Source organism: Sphaerulina musiva (assembly GCF_000320565.1).
Source record: "Sphaerulina musiva SO2202 unplaced genomic scaffold SEPMUscaffold_1, whole genome shotgun sequence".
NCBI classification, from domain to species: Eukaryota; Fungi; Ascomycota; class Dothideomycetes; order Mycosphaerellales; family Mycosphaerellaceae; genus Sphaerulina; species Sphaerulina musiva.
In genome coordinates this window covers 1,496,019-1,517,441 of record NW_016017383.1, presented here as the reverse complement: position 1 = coordinate 1,517,441, position 21,423 = coordinate 1,496,019, and the positions used below count along the sequence as shown (strand labels likewise).

The following is a 21,423-nucleotide window of genomic DNA, read 5'->3' as shown; positions in this document are numbered from 1 at the left end:
TTTGGATCACCTGGATGTAATTCGAGATAGTCGTCTCGTGGTTCGCTATCCTCTGCTGAAGCGCCGTGACCTCGCCTGCTTGGTTCGCTATCCTCTGCTGAAGCGCCGTGACCTCGCCTGCTTGGTCCACTATCTCCTTCTGATCCTTCTTGGCCTGCTCTGCTTGGTCATTTATCTCCTTCTCAAGCTTCGTGACCTTGTCTGGTTTTTTTCCGTGCCTCATGTAATGCTCATACGGCAGTTTCCACGAAGTGACCCGGAGTCCTCGACATTTCTCGTCCAGAGTCGCAAATTCCTCCTCCAGATACATTTTGTTCCCCGCAACGCAATTTGCTTCACGCTCGAGCTGCTTGATGGTTCTCTTCAAGGCGTCAATTCTCGCTTGCAGTTCGTGCTCGCTCGGACAAGCTATCACGATCTCCGTGTCGGGCTGTGGATTCTGCTCGGGCTGGGGATTCTGCTCGGGCCTCGGCCGTACTTCAGCGACATAGATGCCGCTGATGACGCTGAGAGCAAGAACGAGCAAGGGAACCCAGGGGGCGAGACCAGGAAAGATTTGCGGAAGGACGGCCGAACAGCTAGCAACGTAATTGTGGCTCTTTACCATGGCATTCAGAACGGCTCGAAGCCTCTCTGGCAACCATGGCATGCTCGCCAGGATTGTGATCAAGAATGGAACAAAGAACCAGACAGAAAATGCGTCCTCGCGGACAGCCGGTGAGGTGGGAGGGGTGATGTCGCGGGTGATGGTGGGGGTGATGGTGGGGGTGATGGCGGGGTTGAAGGCGGAGGCGGAGGTATAGATGGTCAGTGTGACCGTAGCTGTTGCTGTCCTCGTCTCTATGCTGGGCATGGGCCCAGTCGGCCCGCCGGCCATGTGGTTGGCGACGCAGACAGCGTCGGTAGCAGCAAACAGGTTCTGCCTGAGCGAAACATGACTGCCACTTGGCGGCTCAACTTCGACAGGTGGGACTACGTTCCCATTTCTCATCGTCAAAAAAGCGACGGCAGCGACAAAAACAGCGCCGAGACCGCCAGGCAGTGCTCGGTTCGCGTGCGCCATATCAGCGGCGGTGCGAATGCTGCGATGATGGCGTGATGGTGCTGGTGGTTCTTGTGCTGTTGATGTTGATGATGGCGAGGGCGATGGCGATGGCGATGGCGATGGCGATGGCGATGGCGATGGTGCTGCTGGTTGTGATGCTGGTTGCGATGCTGGTGAGGCTGGTCGTGATGATGATCCTGCTCAGTTCTGGTGATTCGGGCGGTGATGATGATCCTGCTCAGTGCTGGTGATGCGGGTGGTGATGCTGGCGGGTGTGGGAGTTATGGTGGTTGGTGTCGATGGAAAGTGGTGGAAGGGCGTGGTGCTTCTCGCTGTTTCCATTGAATCAACAACAATATCAGTGTGCGGGACTGGTGCGGCTGCGGCAACCGTTGCCAATAGAGACCCCTGTGCACGGGCCGCTTTCGCGAATTGCAAGTGAAGCACGCCCCCACGTGCGTATTCATCGCGTAGCTTATGTGCAGTGTCCGCTCGGGAACATACACAATACAGTCTTACTTGTACGTGTTTACAGCTTTGCGCAGGCAATTTACCTCGCTTGAGCCCTCTCCACTGACGGCGTCGAGTCGTGCGGGCGTGAAGGACGTATTGTCGCCAAGGAAACGTCCTCGATCGAGAGCGATCACTGCAACATTGGTGGTATACCTAGTCGACAGCAAGATCGGCAGCTAGTACCTTCAGCTTCGTGCGCCATGAGTCTCTGCCGACGAGATATCTCGGTGCCTCGATTCCTGCCAATCCCCTGCGAGATCCAGAGAAACCTCAAGGCTGCCATCGCGCGAATGTCTTTGACGGCACTGGGAACGGGTGAGCAGCACCCACTTCTGAAGGCACAGAGTGCGAACACACAATCAGAATCAGACCCTCGAGAATCAGAATCGACCGTTCCTTCACCGCTAGCTCGACCGATCACGACGCTCCTCGATGGCGAACCGGAGGCAGAAAACCTCTCAGCGTGGGGAAGTGTCCAGACAATTGCGACTCTCGGTGAAGTCATCAACTGGACTGCTGATCCCATGGGTTCTTCAGACTCGTTATCGTTCATCCCGAACGGTGAGAGGTGGGGCACGATGGTCTTGTCCGCGCTCAAGCAAAGAGAGCATGCTCCCCAGCTGGAGCAGAGATACCAAGAATTGATTCGCAGCAATATACAGGAACCAGATGTCCCAGCAGCGATCTGGTCTGATTTTCCAGTCCCATATCGCAGCAATCATCCAAGAACAGGGGAGCGCTTTCTGTGCAGCAAGAACGGTGATTGCAAAGGCAATCCTGCGGAATACAGAGACAATGGTGAACCTATTCAAATGCGACCTGGGCGCTATGGTGGAAAGGACGCTGTTTCACGGAAGAAGGAAGCTGAGAGAGGTTTGAACCTGAAGCTTTGCGCAGCTTGCTATTTGGAGGTGAAGGCTGGACAGAAGTAGGCTTTCGCGAGTGTGTGGGCAGAAGACGTGTGGTAATTCGAAGTCAAAAGGCCAGTATCACAGTCGCTGTGACCTTAAGCATGCCCATCTCCATGTCGGCTCCGGCTCCCCAGATCAAGAGGTCTTCTGTAACCAGCACTTGATCCGGATCGAAATGAGGCTTGAACAGATCTTGACGGCGAAGCCCATGATGTCCCTGGTCGACCTCTGTGAAAAGGACTACATTGCCAAAAGAACAAGCGTCTGCTTTCGGTGGGAGGTGAGGCCGGTGGAGTTATTCGCATTGTTACTTTCTTGCAACAACTGTTTGTCTGGTCGACCGGGTTCCTCCTCGTTCCAGATTCCACTCCGACTGCGATCCGCTCTGTATTCACCACGGGGTCTAACCTGCCCATCGCAATCGTCAGGCCAGGAACATTCTGCGTACACTGCTTCATCAGACGAAATGTGGCCAAATGTGAGACCACATCCAGCAAGATCTGCGAGATTCTTGCCTAGTGATACCTGTAGCCAATTCGCGATTCGCCCTGCTAACCATATTCTATTCACCAATGCCGCGCTAAATGTGAAAGATGCCACCTCAGCGTCTGACGGCAACCGACCGCGCTAAGCCATCCTGATTACGCAGCAATAGCCTCGCGCTCCTCTCTCGCGGCTCGTGCCAGTCGTCTCGCCTTCTGCTTCTCTGCGGGTGTCCCAGCAGGGGCATCAGGCATTTCTCCCGCCGTGACCCTTGGTGCATCGGGCATACTAGGAACGGCCTGTGCACGCTGGGCAGCCGTAGCCTCCCTCTCCATGGCCTCGAGCTCATCCTCCACGGCATCCTCATCCTCATTTGACATCTTGCCCGCCAGCATATCGCTGACTTCCTGTCATTCTATATCAGCAAACCTCTTTCCTCTATCACTACCAGAAGCACCTGGAACCAACTCACCTCTTGATACGCCCTCGCCTCCTCGCTCTCGCCCAGGATCATCTCCACTTTCTCCAGGCCCCCAATCTCCTTGTTGATCTCCTTTAGCACGGCCGTCCCCTGCTGCAAGCCAAACAAGACGTCTTTCTGCACGAGCGCAAACTCGACATCACTTGTCAACGCCTGCAACTGTGCCAACTGCTGATCGGTCTTGGCCAATAACGACTCTTGATATTTCTTCCGGCGCAGCGCCAGGAGTGCTTTCTGCTTATTGCCGAGGCGCAGACATTCTCGTGCGATTTCCGTTTCGCGGTTCGTGATGGTCGTGACTCGTTTCTGGTACTGGTGCAGCTTGTCGCGTTGAATCTTGAGGTCGAGGATGGCCCTGTCCTGATCAGAGACTCGGTTTTTGCTGCCCGTGTTGCCCATTGTTCCGAGCCATGAACGTGACAAGGCGGGAGAGAGGGAGAGCGGGAGAGAGGGAGAGGGAGAGGGAGAGGGAGAGGGCAAGGGAGAGAGTGTGTGTGAGAAAGAGAGGGAGAGAGGGAGAAAGACTGCTACTTCGATATTGCTACTACGACAGCGACACTCTCCATGTACCGTTCGTCGGGTAGGAGGTACCTCATGTTAGGTAGCACGCTGCAAGGTCGGAGATCGGATGCTCGCTAAACGTGCACCTCGGCCAGTCTGCGGCCCGAGACGAGATGAGATAAGATAAGTGAGATCGTGCAGCTGGTAAACTCCGACCTCCCGTCGTCGATACAGACCGGCTCGCTAAAATATTTCACGACCCACCTCACTCCTGAACTTCATCCACTTCACTTCACTTCGCCTCCGCCAAGGAGCCGCTATGGCTGTGCGACTCCAAGGCGCTCTGGACAGTGACATTCACACCATTGTGAGTGAAGTCCAGCCGCCGCCAATATTCTTGCACTGTCACTGACTGGATTAGGTCCAGAAATTCCTGTCAGACGGCGTGGCACCCACCTCGGGCGACCTATATAACGCTCTTTCAAGATCCAATTCCGCGCTGAAACGAAGACCAAAGAAAAACTTGCTGGCTAGCATAGAACGCGTTCTGGATTTTATCGGCATCACCGCAGACGAGGTCGACTCTGACACGATCATAGAGGACGCTATTCCCGACAACGATCAGACGGACCTCATGAACCGATCGCTGCGCCAAAACCTCGCTCCTCAAAGTGCCGTCAGCCCTCCACAGCAGCCCAGCGATGAAGTGGCCACGAAACGGCGCAAGGCCAACGGCGAGGCCCTGCCCAAACGCCAGAAACGCGGCAATCTCGACGAGCAACCCAAGCCCAGCATCTCCGCGCCCACTGACATCTCTCTCGACGACGTGGGAGGCATGACGGACACGATCCTGCAACTCAACAAGACTCTCTTGGCCCCCATGTCCTTCTCTGACGAGTTCCGAGAGGCCCACGTCCCGCTCCCCAAAGGAATCATGCTACATGGCCCACCAGGTTGCGGCAAAACCATGCTCGTCCGAGCCTTCGCAGCAGAAATGGGCGTACCGTTCATCGAGATCTTGGGCCCTGCCATTGTATCTGGTATGAGTGGAGAGTCTGAAAAGGGTATTCGGGATCGATTCGAAGAGGCGAAGAAGAATGCTCCCTGTTTGATCTTCATCGACGAAATTGATGCCATTGCTCCCAAGCGAGATAGCAGTCAAAGCCAGATGGAAAAGAGAATCGTGGCGCAGCTGCTGGTTAGCATGGACGAATTGGGGAGGGACTGTGAGAAGCCAGTCGTTGTGTTGGCGGCGACGAATCGGCCGGACAGTATTGATCCGGCGCTGAGGAGAGGGGGAAGGTTTGGGACGGAGATTAACATTGGTAAGTACTCCATCTCTCGATGCCGAGCATTGAAATGAAAGGAGGGCACTGCTTTTTCTTCCTCGACACTATCCGCCCCACGAGATCTAGAGCTCCACGCCGCTAACAGTTTCTTACAAGGCGTGCCAAATGAGGCAACTCGCCAAAGGATCCTCGAAACGCAGACGCGAAACATGCCCAAGTCCAATGTCGACTTTCCAAAGCTGGCCAAAATGACAGCAGGTTTTGTGGGTGCCGACTTGCATGATTTAGTTGGCAAAGCTGGTGCCCACACCATGGAGCGCCTCATGGCCGCGTTCCAACAGCAAGCGGATCAACTCGCTCTCCCCTACCATCCCTCGCAGCGACCTGAAATCGCTCAAACCAGACGAATGGCAGCGCGTGGACGAGCAGGACAAGACATTCCTCGTCCTCCCGGCTTCGAGGTCATCAGCCTCCAAATGGAAGATTTCCTCCACGTCCTCCCCTCCATCACACCCTCCAGCAAACGAGAAGGGTTCACCACCGTCCCCAACGTGTCCTGGAAAGACATTGGCGCCCTGCAATCCGTCCGCGAAGAACTCATCCGTTCCATCGTCGACCCTATCGCCAAACCCGCCCTCTACGAAGCCTTTGGCATCAACGCTCCCTCAGGCGTCCTCCTCTGGGGACCACCAGGCTGCGGCAAAACTCTACTCGCCAAAGCCGCAGCAGCCGAATCCCAAGCAAATTTCATCTCCATCAAGGGCCCCGAACTTCTCAACAAATTCGTCGGAGAATCCGAAGCCGCCGTGCGCAAAGTTTTTCAACGCGCTCGCTCCAGTATTCCCTGCGTCATCTTCTTCGACGAACTCGACGCTCTCGTACCCAAGCGTGACGAAGCGGGCTCTGAAGCTTCTGCACGAGTCGTCAACACGCTCCTCACGGAACTCGATGGTTTGGATATTCGTGCGGGGATTTACATCATTGCAGCGACCAATCGACCCGACATGATTGACGAAGCAATGCTACGACCGGGCCGATTGGGCACGCAACTTTTCGTGGATTTACCCGGTGCGGAAGAACGAGTGGATATTCTGCGGGCGCTGACGAGGGATAAACCTTGTGAATACTCGGCACAGATTCAGGACTTGGCGAGAGAATGTGAGGAGTTTAGTGGTGCGGATTTGGGAGCGTTGTTGCAGCAGGCTGTGCAGAATGCCATCAGAAGAGGCCGGGTGAGGTTGGAATATGAAGATTTTGTCGAGGCCAAGACAAGGACACGTGGGTCGGTGAGAGATGCTCATCGATATAGGAATATGAAGAAGAAATTTGGGCAGAGATAGTAGTTGTCTTTTGAAAATTATCATCTGGCTGCGGCCATCATCTCGTTCATGACTAAGATTAGACGCCTTTCATGTTCAGTATTACTACTTAGTACTTTCATGGGCTCTACATTCGTGCTTTGCTGTCTTTTGCCTGACAATTTTGTTCAGAGCTGTGTTTGTTCACCATGTTGCATGTCACTCAAAATTGGTTCTGCCGAACACAATAAGAATTCTATCAACAGAGCGATAGTGACCGTACATCGTGTTGAGCGAACACACGAGGCCATACAGACTTCAAACCCGATGTTCTGTTTCTCTGTACCCTTCGCCAACGTTCATGTTCAGGCAATGCGAGCAAACATCTCTGCTTCCTGCCACCCTTTAACATTGAACAGCACAGCGATGACCCATCCGTTGAGCTCAAGACTCAGTAGTCGTCACAACCGACATCGGCTGATCAAGAAGATCATCAAGGATTTGACGTGGGCCCCCAAAGTGTTCGATCTGCAGAAACGCTCGTGCAATTTCCTCTGCCCGACGCAGATCCAGCATTTCTTCCTTTGGAAGCTTTGCGCACGCCTCAGTCAAATCTTCCCCTTTTGACGCAAGCGCAATGAGCTCGTCGGCTCTATCGGTCACAATCGCGTCGACGCCATTGATACGGGCACACATCGTACCATAGCTTGAAGCACTTCTGCCTGGGCGAAGATTGTACAGATATGTAATCTGGTTCTCCACTACAGACTGGGCGTCGTCGACTTGGACCTCCATATGCCCGAAGCCCAGCGCTGGCCGAGGTGGGAGGAATCCAGATTCGAAGATTTCGTGGAAATGTGTGGCTCCGATCACCTTTGGACATTCAGGCCCCCGCTGGAGTAAGTGTTCGAATACACCAGCCGCGAGACCAGCGCCGTCATATGACTCTGTGCCTTTGCCGAACTCGTCTACAATCAGGAGACTGCGTCGCGTGGCCATGTTCAGCGCAACGGAAGCTTGCTGGAGATCGATCATGAAGGCGCTTTGAATGCGTGAGACTGTCTCTCTGGTCGATATCCTGGTGAGGATAGCATCGGTCAGACCAATTGTAGCGTAATTCGCAGGCACGAAGCTGCCGATGTGAGCCATGTAGACGATGATGGCCACTTGCTTCAGGTATATGCTCTTCCCAGAATAGTTTGGTCCAGTCATCATCAGCACACTTGGAGCGTCTGGCGGTAGGGGTTGCGTGATTCGAGGATCGGCCGAGATTTTACACTCGCGTGGGTCAGCAGCTGTGTCATCTCCACATCCTCCCAGTAGGTAGGCATCGTTAGGTACGAAAGCTGGCACGGTGAGTTCCTGTAGTATGTGTCGGCCGTCTTTGATCCTGACAATGTTCTGTTCCGTCATATTAGGTCTGACTAGCCGATACTGTACTGCGCCCCTCGCTAATGCCACGAGGCTATCAAGCTCGCCACAAATGTCCGAGGTTGTGTTGATGAGCTCCTCGTGTTCCAGTACACGCTGTGCCATGTTTTGGATAATCTCGATTTCCATGTCGAGGATGCAGCCCCAGATATCACCGTAGTTCTCGTCCAACTCCATGGTATTGGTATTCTTGTAGTACCTATGGTTATGCAGTTGTGTTAGTGAGCTTCAGCTACTCAAGATCTGACAGAAATACGCACGCATGTGTGGAGGACGTAAACATCTGCTCCCAAGGCTCAGCAGGATCCGGACCCTCGTATGGCACTGCTATGTCATCCTCTTCGCGCTCGATGGAGATTAGGAAACCGATCTGAGGGAAAAATATGACATTCACTTTGGACTTCAGATCCGCGGGAACTTGACGGGCAATATGCGAGGCCACTTGCGAGAGCATGTCCTCAATGGCTTCGTAAGTGCGCTTGGCATCGTCCAGTTCGTCGCTGATACCGTGCAGGACCACTGTTCGCTTCGCATACTTGGACAGCTCGAAGTCTACGACGTCGCTGATGAGAGCCCCAACCTCAGCCAGGTGAAGCTTGTTGAATTGCTCGGCGATCTTGCGGTGGACAACGAGGCCCTCAGACCCCACAACTTGCGTCAGCAGGTCGGTGAGCTCCAGAGCAGCAAACGTATAGTCTCTCATCCTGCCCCAGACTGATGTGGTTATGGGCTGATTGTTGTTGACGCCACTGCGAATACCCCTGCGTAAGTCCGTAGTGACGCGACGCATGTCTTTCACTCCTGCCAACGTGTTCGCAATCTGACCGAGCGTTGCTGCATTCTCGGGCCTGATAAAAGCACCAATTGTGTCATGTCGTTCGTTGATAACATCCATGTTGAGACTTGGTCGAAGGAAGAACTGTCGTAGTAGATGCCGACCCTGAGCGGTCTTTGCCAGGTTGTGGAAGAGTCCGTAGACAGAAAGACCTTCTTTCGATCCTCGTGACCAATTCTTGCTTGCTGGTCCCTGTTGCTGAGCATTTGGGTGAGACTCCGTTGTAGTGATCTGCAGTGACTGGAGAGTATCAGCATTGATGAACATGGATCCCCCCAAGCTGAACATCTCGACTGTCGCTATGCGAAACATGGCTTCAGCGTCTCTGTCTCCTGGTAGAAAGGTAGTAGCTTTCCTACGTTGGAGATACGAAAGGACAGCGCCCGCGCAGCCGACAGTAATTCGGCTGTCCATGTTGACAAGACCCGCCAAGCGCAAGATGGCACACTGTCGACCAGACTTCTCGTCTTCATGTGCGGGAAAATCGTCGTTAGCAACCACATCTCCGGGCACTACGTACGTGACAGTGGGACCGTCTGGTAGACCAATGTGGAGATTCGCCAGCTTCACTTTGCCTGATTCATAGCCAAACTCTGCATTTGGTCGGCACTCCAGCAGATATGGGAGGCGTGTCTGATCACTGCGGGCATCAACAGAGGCTCGCTGCGTGCGCAGCTCAGGATCCAGTCGATTTATGGCTTCTTCGTTGCATTTGGTCGACACGAGGATGACTGTCGGCTCAATAAAGAGCTTGACTGATCTGAAGTCAGCATGGACTCCTGAACAGTAATAGAATGGACTTACGAGCATCAACAATGTCTGCTGCTCCAGCTGGCATGTCCTCCATAAAGTACAACTTCGCATGTCGTACAACATAGTAGACGCAGCCGACAGCGCCTTTATCAGTGACGTGCACCGCCATGATAATCTCGCTGAGTGTCTCAGGATCCATGTCCAAATCATCTTCTGGGCGTGGGATGGGAATCACACTGCCAGTATCGTCGATGCCGTTAAAAGTGCTGACCGAGAGCATAGATCGGCTCGACGTGCCACGTCGTGGTGCTCCCCGACTGCCCGCCGCTGATCGCGAATCCTTGGTGGTCCCACGAGAGAGCTGTGTTCCAGCTCGGGCATTGGAGTACGACGATGCCGTTCGGGCTCTTGATCTGCTCCCTCCTGCTTCACCACTGGATCTTCTCTTCTTGTCAAACATCCTGCCGAGCCGTGAGTGTACCTGTCGGTTATGGTTATTATTGTTGAGACGAGAGAGAGAGACCAACGAGAGAAAGGTGAGGTTGAGCAAGACGTGAGATTGAGCGAGAGCCACGTATTTGGCAGGCGCTGCACATGAGGAAGGCACGACCTCTCGCGTTCCGATATCGCCTTTATCAGTTCGTCGACACCAGTATCATCCTACTGCAGCTTCAGCTTCACCAGCCACAACATGCATCCTGCAACAGCGATTGTGCTCTCCCTGCGCATGGCCAACGCTACAGTCCTGCTCCGCCAACTGCTCATGGAGTAGCCGAAATTCCTTTCATTCGCTCATCCACGCATTCATGACTTTTCGCTGACGCCTCCCTCTTTCCTCCACCTCGCAAAGTCATCCCTCGTCTTCCTGATATCCAGAAACCCGGGCCGCTCCTCCAACACAGCAAAAGGGTTGCCCCCACCCACGCCAACGGCAGTAATCTCTCGCGCCTCTTTACTGCGCTCTAAGCTTCCAGCCCATACACTCCATTGTATGGGCTTCAGGTCAGGACTACTGAGCACGACACCGACGCAGAGCAGAAGTACCGAGAAGATCGTTTCGAGCACGATGTCTGTGGGTATCGAGATCTTGGGGTCGAGCGCACTTGGAAGTATTGAGCTTGGCGCAGGCGGGATGGACGAAGACGGGAGGAGGGAGTGTTCGTATGAGCTATACACACTTTGTAGGTGTTAGCTTATACCTACGAGAAATTGATGTTCTTCTTACGCATGTGCAAGGAACACGAGGCCAGCCAGGTTGAACAAGTTTGCTGGAGCGCCCATTGTGACGGGGAGAGGAATTGAGAGATATGGCCTGTGATCGAGTTGAATGTTGTCCTTGCTCAAGGTCAAGACGAAGCTCGAGGGGAAGTTGCAGGGCCAGGCTTGGCGTCGAGCTACGCCAAAATAATGCATGTGACAGGACGGCGAGGCAACGGGAATGGAGAGTGAAAGTGGTAGTCTTTGATCGCAGACTTCGCGATCAAGCGGTTTTTTGGGGTATCTATTGCCTCATAACACATCACGCATTAGAGGCCATGCATATTTTGCTTTGGCCGTGGCCAGGTCCCCGATGAAAATTTAGTGGTGACAGAAGCCAGCACATCTACAATTTCTGCATGGCGGCAACATCGGAGGACTGAACGTAGTCATCGAAGCCCTCAATCGTCTCCTGGAGCTGTTCAAGAGAGACCTTGTCATCCTCAATGACACAGTTGATTTGAAGCTTCTTGATGCCGAAGCCCACAGCAACGAGCTTGCCACCTCCCCACACGAGACCATCCTGTTCGATGCCACGCACAGACTCCTCAAGCGCCTTCATGTCGGTCTCGTCGTCTGTCATCGGAATTAGCACTTATGTCGGAAAAATATGAAGATCGAACGGTGTATCTTACCCCATGGCTTTACATCCAGTGTGACAATAGACTTGGCAGCTGGCTTTGTCTTGCCCTCCTTCTTCTTCTTGTACTCCGCCAGTCGCTCGTCACGAATGCGGGCAGCCTCTGCATCCTCCTCCTCGTCGTCCGAGCCGAAAAGGTCGACTTCGTCATCATCCTCCTCTTCCTTCTCTGGTGCCTTTGCGGGGTTGACAGTGAGCTCGGATGACTCTGGACCGTAGGCAGTAGCAGCCTTGCTTGGGTCACCAGGGAGAGTCGAGAACTCTGACTCAAAGGTGGAGATGTGCTTGTACCAGCGGTATGCGTGAGGGAAGTTCTCGACCTTTGGCTGCTCGCTGAAGGACTGGAAGACCTTCACATCCGCTTTCGAAGGGCCATATCTAGGGAGAGTCAGCTCTTGCCCACCTGCAGAGAGTGCTATGCTTCAATGGTTCGAGGTGCGTTAGAAGTCAGAGGTGCGCAAGCGCAATGGTGTGGTTTCATTTGGAGGGTCTTAAGCTCCTCAATAACACGGACCAAATTGTGTTCATCAGGGAAGTGCGAGCGAGCGGGAGAGGATGAGGAGAGCACAGTGCTTACTTACCCAACAATGTATGAGCGAGTCTTGACCCAGTTGTCAAGGACTGTGTGATTCTTAGCGCAGCGACAGGAGGCAGCGGAGAACCAGCAACATACGGGTGAGGCCAGTCTCGGAAACGAAGTCGGTGAAACCCATGATGAAGGCTGTGAGTGGCTTCTGTTGTCGGTGTAGTGGGTTATTAAGAGAGAGAGAGGTTTTGATGAGGGAGTGGGAGAGGGAAAGGTACACAACAAGAAATGTATGTGGTGTTTTTGCGCCCCACGGCCCAAATGGAAAGACTCACGAAGAATCCCTGCGCTCTGTATCACCACGTGCAAAAGTGCTGGGACTTTAGCCACTACTTGTGGCGGCCGCCAGTTGTATCCATACCTGACCGTACCTAGCCGATGCACGTCGAAAGTGCTCGCGTCTTCCAGAACTGCAATAAAATCTCACAAGTCCCGTGCTCATCAAAGTCATATCATGCTCATCAGACTGTAGGTTGTATAACACACATTTTCCTTCTTCATTTCACTTTACTCACAGTCACTCAACTTCATCCACAACATGCTTTCCACAACTGGAAGAAGCGCTGCGAGGCGCATTGCCTCTGTTCGATATCCTCTATCACGAAACGCCCTTCGAGCTGCGTCCTGTCATACACAAAGAGCAATCCGGCTGTCTCCATCTGCAATCCCCGTTGCTATATCACAATGTCGAAGCTATGCAAGTGGTCGACCTCACCCGCCCGGGGGCACACATCGCATGAACTTGGGCGGTGAACCAGAGAAGAGTGCATTGGAACAATATGGGATTGACCTGACTGCAAAGGCAAAGGACGGGAAGCTGGATCCTGTCATAGGCAGAGACTCCGAGGTGCATAGAACGATTCAGATTCTGTCCAGGCGCACGAAAAACAACCCGGTTCTGATCGGTTCAGCCGGAGTCGGAAAGACTGCCATACTGGAAGGGTTGGCACAACGTATAGTCAAAGGCGATGTACCCGAGTCGATTCAGGACAAGAAAGTCATCTCGCTCGACTTGGGCAGTCTGATTGCTGGAGCAAAATTTCGTGGAGATTTCGAAGAGCGGCTCAAGGCAGTATTGAAAGAGGTACAGGATGCGCATGGCGGCGTGATTCTCTTTATCGACGAATTGCACACTCTACTCGGACTGGGCAAGGCCGAGGGTTCCATCGATGCTAGCAACTTGCTTAAGCCGGCACTATCACGTGGTGAACTGCAGTGCTGCGGAGCTACGACTCTCAACGAATATCGACAAATCGAAAAGGACGTCGCTCTTGCTCGCAGATTTCAGCCCATCCTAGTTGGTGAGCCTTCAGTGCAAGATACTGTTTCCATTCTGAGGGGCATAAAGGATCGCTACGAAGTGCACCATGGAGTGCGAATCACCGATGGAGCTCTGGTTGCAGCAGCAGCATACTCGAATCGATACATCACAGACCGTTTTCTTCCCGACAAGGCCATAGATCTGGTGGATGAAGCCGCTTCAGCTCTCCGGCTGCAGCAAGAAAGCAAACCAGATGCCATTCAGGAGCTGGATCGCCAGATCATGACGATACAAATTGAGCTTGAATCATTACGCAAGGAGACGGATGTTGCCAGCAAAGAGCGCCGGGAACAGCTCGAAAAGACATTGACCTTGAAACAGGACGAGGTCGGTGCTCTGACTGAGAAGTGGGAGGCAGAACGCGCCGAGATCGAAGGGATTAAAAGAACGAAAGAAGAGCTCGAGAGAGCACGTATCGAGCTAGATCAAGCGCAACGCGAAGGAAACTTTGCCAAAGCAAGTGAGCTGCGCTATGCAAAGATTCCGGAGCTACAAAAGAAGCTTCCTGAAGACCAAGGCGGGAATTCCAAAACCACTGCCCAAGACACACTCATCCATGACTCTGTGACAGCGGATGACATCGCTTCCGTCGTAGCAAAGTCGACAGGTATCCCGGTCACGAAGCTGATGAGTGGTGATATCGAGAAGCTCATCGATATGGAGAACGTGCTTCGTCGATCGGTGCGTGGGCAGGATGAAGCTCTAGTGTCTGTGGCAAACGCAGTCCGTATGCAACGAGCCGGCCTCAGTGGCGAGAACAGACCTATTGCTTCGTTCATGTTCCTTGGCCCTACCGGAGTAGGGAAAACGGAGCTCTGTAAAAGGATGGCAGACTTTCTCTTCTCCTCATCCAACGCTGTTGTTCGGTTCGACATGAGTGAATTCCAGGAAAAGCATACTGTCTCGCGCCTGATCGGATCGCCGGCTGGTTATGTTGGGTACGAAGATGCCGGACAACTGACAGAAGCGGTCAGAAGAAAGCCGTATGCAGTATTGCTCTTTGATGAGTTTGAGAAAGCCCATCGGGATATCAGTACTCTACTGCTCCAGGTTCTCGACGAAGGCTTCCTGACTGACGCTCAAGGACACAAAGTCGACTTCCGGAATACGATTATTGTGTTGACATCGAATCTCGGGGCGGAAGCGCTGATCGCGGACGATAGCGACGGATCTGAGATATCCCCAGAAGTCAAAAAGCAGGTCATGGACGTCGTGCAAGCCTCGTACCCACCCGAGTTCATCAATCGTTTGGACGAATTCATCATCTTCAAGAGACTGTCCAAGGAAGCGTTGCGGGGTATCGTTGATATCAGGTTGAAAGAGCTGCAAGCCAGACTGGACGACCGGCGCATCACACTGGATGTCAGCGACGAAGTCAAAGATTGGCTCTGCGATCACGGCTACGACCCTCGCTACGGTGCGAGGCCGTTGAACCGCCTCATTGCGAAGGAAGTTGGCAACAGTTTGGCGGACAAGATCATTCGAGGTGCTATCACGAGCGGAGATGTAGCGACCGTCACGTTTCAGGATGGAAGAAATGGCCTTGATATCCTTGTTCCTGGCGTTGCTGAGGCGTAAGAGCGAGTGGTGTACACAAAGGATGAACGAATTACGAAGTCATGATGGCACAGCATGGGAATTGTAGTTGTAAAAGATTATTATATGTACATTACTATCTACCTGTAGACTATCTAGCCAATACCCTGCTTACGATGCGACTTTCTCATGACTGGTGATATTTTATGTGATCAGCCGTCTCTATTGGTGTAGTGGAAGTGGTCCCGTCGGTGCTTTAACCATTCGGCACGGCACGGCACGCGGGAGGCAGAAGCCTAGGAAGCATTTTTCTCTTGACCTCTCTCGCGCGCCATTGGAAGACTTCAACAATACCTCCTAGGCTCTAGCGTAGACACACAAACACACATACACACCCGCACACTTATGCTACCTATTGGGGCATTTGCTTTGCAGAGAGTCGGACACCATCGTCTGCGTCTAGGCCAGCAATGGACATCGGCATCATCTCGGGCGACGGCGACATATCGTCCTGCGACCCACTCTGGCAGTCTACTCCCGTACAGACAGCAGCACCATCATCTTGGCAAGGAGCGCTGTGAAGAAATTTCCTATATCTGCCGACCGAAGCCGCCGAGAATGGCTCGAACGTGTCGTCGGTTAAGTCATAGTGCTGCTAACATCCTGGTCGGAGAGACGTCAGTTCTTCTTCAGTCCTTTAATTATAGGTAGAAGGCATCTTCGCTTGGTCTTGGTACTCTGTCTGTACTCCCGCCCTCTTCCTTTGTTGTGAACCATACGTCCACTACCTCCTACAGCACGACAGTTCACGAGTATACAGACTTTCGCAGCGATGAACGCCGAGGACCGATGGCTCAGCGACGTGGAACGGGATGCCAGTCCCGAGAGGTTCCACGCCCAGTCAGCCTCGACTCCAGGCGCAGGAGAGACGCGGGATCCCGCGGCCACATTGGAGAGACATGAACCAATGGAGCGAACGGTAACAGCGATGAGCTCGTCCACTTCAAGCTCGTTATCGTCTGGCATTCCCAACGAGCGGCGAGAGACGACCATGTCGAGAACAGCGACCCAGGCCGACCTCGAAAGACATCCTACCGCTTTGAGCAGAATTCAGACAGGTCGAAGTCAACACAGTGGAACAGTTGGGGCAAGTCTTCGCTCTCGGACAGCTACACGACACAGTAGGACAGCTCTGCCAGCCTTCGGAGCAGGCAAGCCCTATCCACCCAACTTGCCAGACCGAGAGGAGTACGTCGTGGAATTTGATGGGCCAGACGACCCTTTACATGCGCACAATTGGCCCCTCAGGAAGAAACTGCCTGTGACCATCGTGCTGGGTTATGTCACCCTGACGGCAGCATTTGGCTCTTCCATTTTCTCAACAGCTACTGGAGCGATTGCGACCCAATTCGATCTCTCGAGGGAGGTAGGTATTCTCGGCGTGTCGCTATATGTCCTCGGATTTGCCACTGGACCTATACTATGGGGTGAGTACTTCACAAAAGACGTTCTTCAACCTTCTAGTCTCGATCGGACGCTGCACATCACGGTAGTGCGCCGAGGAGCAGAACTTGGGAAACGCCATATGGACCGAAAGAGCGAGTGAGTAGAAGACTTTACTGATGCCTTCGATTGAATAGCTCCTTTCAGTGAACTCTACGGACGCAAGGCCCCTTTGCTCATCTCGTCATTTGGATTCTCCATCTTCAATCTCGCAGTGGCTGTTGGGAAAGACGCCCAGACAGTCTTCATCTGCAGATTCTTTTCTGGATTCTTTGGAGCTTGTCCTTTGACAATCGTCGGCGCTGTCTTTGCAGATATGTTCTCCAACCGTCAGCGTGGCTTAGCCATAACAGTATTCAGTATAGCCGTCTTTGCAGGTCCACTGCTCGCGCCATTCATTGGCGGCTTCATCGTTGACAGCTATCTTGGTTGGCGATGGACCGAGTGGATTACTAGTTTCATGGGCTTTCTCGGTCTTGGACTCTTGTTGATCTTCCTGGAAGAGACATATGCGCCCGCGCTTCTGGTGTCTAAAGCCGCGGATTTGCGACGTCGAACAAAGAACTGGTACGTCTGTCTGTGTTCTGCAGCTCGAAAGCAGCTAACATCCATTTTCCCCCAGGGGCATACACGCTAAGCAAGAAGAAATTGAGATTGATCTCCGCGAACTTATCGAGAAGAACTTGTCACGACCCATGAGAATGCTCTTCACCGAACCCATCGTCTTCCTCCTTTCAATCTACGTGAGTATCTCCAGCCTTGCCTGTCGAAGGTCATACATATCACAAGACATGGCAGAGTGCGCTAACGAGTTGACAGATGGCCTTCATTTACGGCCTCCTCTATCTCTTCCTCACATTCTACCCAATCGTCTTCCAGCAAATCTACGGCTTCTCTCCCGGCGTTGGTGGTCTCCCCTTCTTCGGCATGATCCTGGGTGAAATAGTATGTTTCCTCAGAACTGCGATTAATGGTATATACCTTGATAAGACATCAGAAGCTAACACACTTTCGCTTCAGTTCGCAGGAATTTTCATGATCATCCTCCAACCAGCCTACAACCGGAAACTAGCCGCGAATAATGACGTGCCCATTCCCGAATGGCGTCTACCTCCAGTGATTGTGGGTGGCGTATCGTTTGCTATTGGTGAGTATCTATCCCTCTTTCCCTATCTCGCTCAAAAAAAAAGACTACTATATAAAAATCTCACTAACACAACCACCTCACCCTCCAGGCCTTCTCTGGTTCGGCTGGACAGGTTTCCGCTCCGACATCCACTGGATCGCGCCCACCCTCTCGGGCATAGCGACGGGATTCGGCCTCTTGACCATTTTCCTGCAATGTCTCAACTACCTCATCGACGCCTACCTCGTCTTCGCCGCCTCAGCCATTGCAGCCAACACTTTCCTCCGATCGCTCGCGGGTGCCGGGTTTCCGTTATTCGCGACGCAAATGATCAATGGAATGGGAGTGCAATGGGCGGGAACGTTGCTGGGTTGTTTGGCGTTTGCGTGTGTACCTATGCCTGTGTGGTTTTACTTGAGAGGGTCCAAGATTCGAGAGAAGAGTCGATTTGCGACGACGTTTCCGGTCGCTAGTGCGGCGGCGCAGGATGCGAGTAGTTTGAGTGAAGAGAAGGTGGAATGAGCGATGAGGGGCATTGTAATTTTTTTTTATTTTCATTTTTAGGGCGACGGAAAGCATTGCCAGCGTGGCGTTTACAATGTGGCTGAAGAAAAAAACGAAAATCATGTTCGAATAAAGTGTTATCTTCATCCGAAGTTCTGTTGAATGAAGTCGTGGTCTTTACAAAAGTTTATGTCATCTGGGATGGCACATCCGTAGCCCTGATACGTCTTCGATCAAGGGCACTTTTTATGCGGTAACAGTCGTAGCAATAGTGATATGCTGCTGCCCATGCCAGAGCTCTGCTGAAGAACGAATGTGCATACCTCTCTCATTGCTTCTTCGCTTGCTCCTCGGCAGTCTTCTTAACGCCATCAATAAAGGCCTCGACCGCGGCTGACCCGCCAAGTGGCATACTGCCACCCTTGATGTTGCCACCATTCGCAATCTTGATGCCCAGTGCCTCGCCGATCATGGGTAGACCGCCATCCCGTAAAGCGATCGTCAGCGAGCCAAGACTCTGCTGTAGCTGTGGAGAACGAACAACCTTGTTCAGTATTTCCTTCTTCTGCCCGATTGATAGGGTCTCGAGAGCGGCCTGTGTTGTTGATGGAGTAGGTTCTGCAGCTGACGTGGATGATGTTGACTCTTGTGCGAGGAGGAAGAGCTCTGGTGGAAGGAAAGAGCAGAGATTATCAATCTCGGCAGGCGACGCATCTGATATGTATGCCGTAGTTGTTGATGTCGATAGCAGGTCGGGTAGCGATGTGAACGGCTTCTCGACAGCTTGCTGTGGACCACCAAGAGAGCCACCACCGCTGTTGAGGGATTGGAGGAAGTTTTGTACAGCCGTGTTGGCGTCTTGCTGTGGTGCTGATGACGACGAAGAATCACTACTTCAGGTCAGGGGAATCAGTAATGAGCTGCGACATAGAAAAGACGAAACAGCGATCCATAATCATATCATCATAGCATATCGGTACATGAGTCCGTGACCAGACCACCTAATAGTACATGCCTTGCAGTTTTCGTGACTGGTATGAACGCACCACTTACGCTCTGCCTCCATCTGCCCCGCCCTCTCTGCTGGCCTCGCCTTCCTCGCGTGGATCACCGTTTCCTGCGTCCTGTCCAGCGCCGCCAGATCCCTGTCGTGCGAGTGAGCGGTCCTGATCGACTTCCATGGCATCCGCATCTCCATCGGTGCCGGCATTCCCGCCCCCTCTAATATGATCAATCTCGGCGGTCACGTCCACGTCCTCGCCCTGCAGTAATTGGTCGATCACCTGCCCGATCCGCTGATCACGCTCGCTGAACCAGCTGTGCTCGCCTTCCCTGGATTGCGTCTTGCTTTGCATCCACCAATAGTGTCTCTGATTACTGCTACTGAACTTGAGGACAAAGATGCGGCCGTTGGTGGGCGAATGCAGTTCTTCGGCGCCCTGCTCTTTGACATAGGGGTAAAAGTGGCCATCGGTAGGGAACATGATCAAGTCGATCTCGGGCTCGGTGGAGGGTGCGGAGCGTGGCCGCCAGCAGAAGTGCATCAGCTCATCTTCGCTGTAGAGGTAGATGTAGCCTGGGCGGGGATCGGGTGTGACGGTGCGGTCGGTGAACTTGCAAAGCCCGGCTTTGAATGTAATGATCGGCGTGGCGGCCATGGTGGCGGGTTGTGTTGTGTTGGTGAGCGGGCTTGGTTCTGTGATTGTCTTTGGGTTGTACTTGTCCAAAGCAAAGCTCGCGTCTGAGCTGGAGCTCATGTCATCCATTCAAGTGAGCGGCGTTTAGTGGTGCCGACCTGACACTAAACTTCATTCGGTCAATTCTGTCTTGGCACTCTCACTCGCGAATTTCAATACTGTGTTTGGGTTCTGCGGGCGACGAACAGCGACACCGATTTACTAACCCACACAGCACCTCTCATTCCTGGTACACACCACCCCCTCGACAACACTCCTCGCACTCATCGTAAATCGTCACTGACCCTCGCACCCAGTGGCCATCATGTCGTCCGAGGCTCCCCAGACCAAGAAGTTCCAGAAGGGCGAGCGGACCATCACGCCCGCCAGCCAGAAGGCCAGCAAATACTACCCGGCTGAGGACGAGGCGCAAGCAAAGAAGGTACGATCGAATCAGACAGCATGGACAGATGGGGAGAGGTGGAGGCATTGGCGCAATGGCAATGGAAAGCCGTGCCTGATGAATAGCGCGCACTAACATGGTCCCAAATACAGTCCCGCAAGGCTCTTCGCCCATACAAGCCACGCGCATCGCTCCAGCCCGGTGCTGTCCTCATCCTCCTCGCTGGCCGTTTCCGAGGCAAGCGCGTGGTCCTCCTCAAGACCCTCCCCGAGGGCGTTCTCCTCGTTACAGGCCCATTCAAGCTCAACGGTGTCCCGCTCCGCCGCGTCAATGCTCGCTACGTGATCGCCACGAAGACGACCGTGCCCCTCGACGGCCTCGACGCTCAGACTGTCGAGAAGGCTGGCAGCGAGAACTACTTCGCCCGTGACAAGAAGGCTGATAAGAAGGGCAGCCAGGAGGCTTTCTTCGCACAGGGAGAGAAGCCAGCGAAGAAGGAGGTGAACAGCGACCGTGCTCAGGATCAGAAGGCAGTGGACAAGGCACTTTTGGCCACGATCAAGAAGGACAAGATGCTCTTAGGCTACCTTTCGACCAGCTTCAGCTTGAGAAACGGTGACAGGCCGCACGAGATGGTCTTTTAGATGCATTGTCAGTACAGCGGGGAGACGAAAAACTCAACGGCGAGCGTGGTCATTGGCGTTGTCTGCGGTAGTGCTTTGAGCATAAGTGAGCGGCCAGGGCTATGGATGGCCATTATATGCTGATTCAATGAAACCTCGTCACACGCAGAGACAGGCTCATGGAATGATACTTTATGATTCAAATCAGGTGCTGTATTGCTCTCCCAACACCAACATATTTATGTTGCTCGTGGGAGGCAACGGTCTATACTTCTCACCCCCGGATGGGATGTTCTAACGCTTCAAGATGCCCAAAGATGAGGACTAGAACGAAGTAATACATTGCCGCTGAGCATGCACACCTCGCCCAGATCACGAACCCCTCGCACGATCCATCCGAGCATATGCCCAACCCCTGTCCAGGCTTTGTGGAACTCACACATTAGTAGTGTCGAACAGCCAATGCTCCCTAGTGCCGCTCAAGTTGAATGTTCGAACGGAACTTGCACACTGAAAGATATGAATAAAATCATCATATTTGCTCTGCGAGACCAATATCCCCCCCACAGCCTACAGGTTTCACAAACGCTGCCTCAATATCAGCCTACCTACATATCCTCGGCCCAATCCCATGCCTCTTCGCTAAATTCATATCGTACACGATCAATCATCAAAATCCTCAACTCAACTGATCTCCGCTCTGCTCCA

The 21,423-nt window shown here is 53.2% G+C and overlaps 10 protein-coding genes across 10 annotated transcripts; 4 read left to right on the top strand and 6 right to left on the bottom strand.

The window, feature by feature from the left end:
- Window positions 1-1,334: 1,334 nt before the first annotated feature.
- SEPMUDRAFT_76129 (uncharacterized protein) lies at window positions 1,335-3,809 on the bottom strand. Its single transcript, XM_016910127.1, has 2 exons — window positions 3,425-3,809; window positions 1,335-3,359 (listed from the first exon to the last, which is right to left on the bottom strand). The coding sequence occupies exon 2, from the start codon at window positions 2,109-2,111 to the stop codon at window positions 1,689-1,691; it is 423 nt and encodes a 140-aa protein (XP_016764806.1). The 5' UTR covers window positions 2,112-3,359; window positions 3,425-3,809; the 3' UTR covers window positions 1,335-1,688.
- On the bottom strand, window positions 1,335-3,832 carry SEPMUDRAFT_160105 (uncharacterized protein; the record flags this gene model as incomplete). Its single annotated transcript, XM_016907881.1, has 2 exons — window positions 1,335-3,359; window positions 3,425-3,832. 2 exons carry the CDS (start codon window positions 3,830-3,832, stop codon window positions 3,111-3,113), a joined length of 657 nt encoding a protein of 218 aa, XP_016764805.1. The 3' UTR covers window positions 1,335-3,110.
- A 421-nt stretch (window positions 3,833-4,253) lies between these two features.
- SEPMUDRAFT_129579 (ribosome biogenesis ATPase RIX7) lies at window positions 4,254-6,563 on the top strand (the record flags this gene model as incomplete). Its single annotated transcript, XM_016902297.1, has 3 exons — window positions 4,254-4,301; window positions 4,356-5,259; window positions 5,380-6,563. 3 exons carry the CDS (start codon window positions 4,254-4,256, stop codon window positions 6,561-6,563), a joined length of 2,136 nt encoding a protein of 711 aa, XP_016764804.1.
- A 402-nt stretch (window positions 6,564-6,965) lies between these two features.
- SEPMUDRAFT_56285 (mismatch repair protein 5) lies at window positions 6,966-9,634 on the bottom strand (the record flags this gene model as incomplete). Its single annotated transcript, XM_016909394.1, has 3 exons — window positions 6,966-8,151; window positions 8,213-9,542; window positions 9,592-9,634. 3 exons carry the CDS (start codon window positions 9,632-9,634, stop codon window positions 6,966-6,968), a joined length of 2,559 nt encoding a protein of 852 aa, XP_016764803.1.
- A 710-nt stretch (window positions 9,635-10,344) lies between these two features.
- SEPMUDRAFT_34509 (uncharacterized protein) lies at window positions 10,345-10,620 on the bottom strand (the record flags this gene model as incomplete). Its single annotated transcript, XM_016908573.1, has 1 exon — window positions 10,345-10,620. A coding segment is annotated over one exon (276 nt), but the record flags the coding sequence as incomplete, so codon positions are not given.
- Window positions 10,621-10,993: 373 nt separating this feature from the next.
- Window positions 10,994-12,225, bottom strand: SEPMUDRAFT_76120 (elongation factor 1 beta subunit). The gene is made up of 4 exons (XM_016910126.1): window positions 12,111-12,225; window positions 12,019-12,058; window positions 11,433-11,815; window positions 10,994-11,373 (listed from the first exon to the last, which is right to left on the bottom strand). The coding sequence occupies exons 1-4, from the start codon at window positions 12,148-12,150 to the stop codon at window positions 11,144-11,146; spliced, it is 693 nt and encodes a 230-aa protein (XP_016764801.1). The 5' UTR covers window positions 12,151-12,225; the 3' UTR covers window positions 10,994-11,143.
- A 313-nt stretch (window positions 12,226-12,538) lies between these two features.
- Window positions 12,539-15,056, top strand: SEPMUDRAFT_76117 (P-loop containing nucleoside triphosphate hydrolase protein). The gene has a single exon (XM_016910125.1). The coding sequence runs from the start codon at window positions 12,562-12,564 to the stop codon at window positions 14,920-14,922; it is 2,361 nt and encodes a 786-aa protein (XP_016764800.1). The 5' UTR covers window positions 12,539-12,561; the 3' UTR covers window positions 14,923-15,056.
- A 656-nt stretch (window positions 15,057-15,712) lies between these two features.
- SEPMUDRAFT_35324 (major facilitator superfamily) lies at window positions 15,713-18,031 on the top strand (the record flags this gene model as incomplete). The annotated part of the gene is made up of 6 exons (XM_016908609.1): window positions 15,713-16,367; window positions 16,521-16,950; window positions 17,006-17,126; window positions 17,203-17,328; window positions 17,404-17,530; window positions 17,619-18,031. 6 exons carry the CDS (start codon window positions 15,713-15,715, stop codon window positions 18,029-18,031), a joined length of 1,872 nt encoding a protein of 623 aa, XP_016764799.1.
- Window positions 17,490-19,703, bottom strand: SEPMUDRAFT_76111 (ARM_1-domain-containing protein). Its single transcript, XM_016910124.1, has 3 exons — window positions 19,067-19,703; window positions 17,619-18,903; window positions 17,490-17,530 (listed from the first exon to the last, which is right to left on the bottom strand). Exons 1-2 carry the CDS (start codon window positions 19,669-19,671, stop codon window positions 18,342-18,344), a joined length of 1,167 nt encoding a protein of 388 aa, XP_016764798.1. The 5' UTR covers window positions 19,672-19,703; the 3' UTR covers window positions 17,490-17,530; window positions 17,619-18,341.
- Window positions 19,704-20,014: 311 nt separating this feature from the next.
- SEPMUDRAFT_35849 (60S ribosomal protein L6-B) lies at window positions 20,015-20,736 on the top strand (the record flags this gene model as incomplete). The annotated part of the gene is made up of 2 exons (XM_016908620.1): window positions 20,015-20,131; window positions 20,245-20,736. The coding sequence occupies 2 exons, from the start codon at window positions 20,015-20,017 to the stop codon at window positions 20,734-20,736; spliced, it is 609 nt and encodes a 202-aa protein (XP_016764797.1).
- Between the last annotated feature and the right edge of the window lie 687 nt (window positions 20,737-21,423).

Excerpts from the sequence above, each read along its gene's own strand:
- SEPMUDRAFT_76111 (XM_016910124.1), bottom strand. The coding sequence starts at position 19,671 with ATGGCCGCCACGCCGATCATTACATTCAAAGCCGGGCTTTGCAAGTTC. Across the intron at positions 18,904-19,066 it reads GGGGCAGATGGAGGCAGAGC|TGATTCTTCGTCGTCATCAG; the intron begins GTAAGTGGTGCG and ends GACCTGAAGTAG.
- SEPMUDRAFT_76129 (XM_016910127.1), bottom strand. The coding sequence starts at position 2,111 with ATGAACGATAACGAGTCTGAAGAACCCATGGGATCAGCAGTCCAGTTG.
- SEPMUDRAFT_76117 (XM_016910125.1), top strand. The coding sequence starts at position 12,562 with ATGCTTTCCACAACTGGAAGAAGCGCTGCGAGGCGCATTGCCTCTGTT.
- SEPMUDRAFT_76120 (XM_016910126.1), bottom strand. The coding sequence starts at position 12,150 with ATGGGTTTCACCGACTTCGTTTCCGAGACTGGCCTCACCC. Across the intron at positions 11,816-12,018 it reads ACTCGCTCATACATTGTTGG|ATATGGCCCTTCGAAAGCGG; the intron begins GTAAGTAAGCAC and ends GACTCTCCCTAG. Across the intron at positions 11,374-11,432 it reads ACTGGATGTAAAGCCATGGG|ACGACGAGACCGACATGAAG; the intron begins GTAAGATACACC and ends TTCCGATGACAG.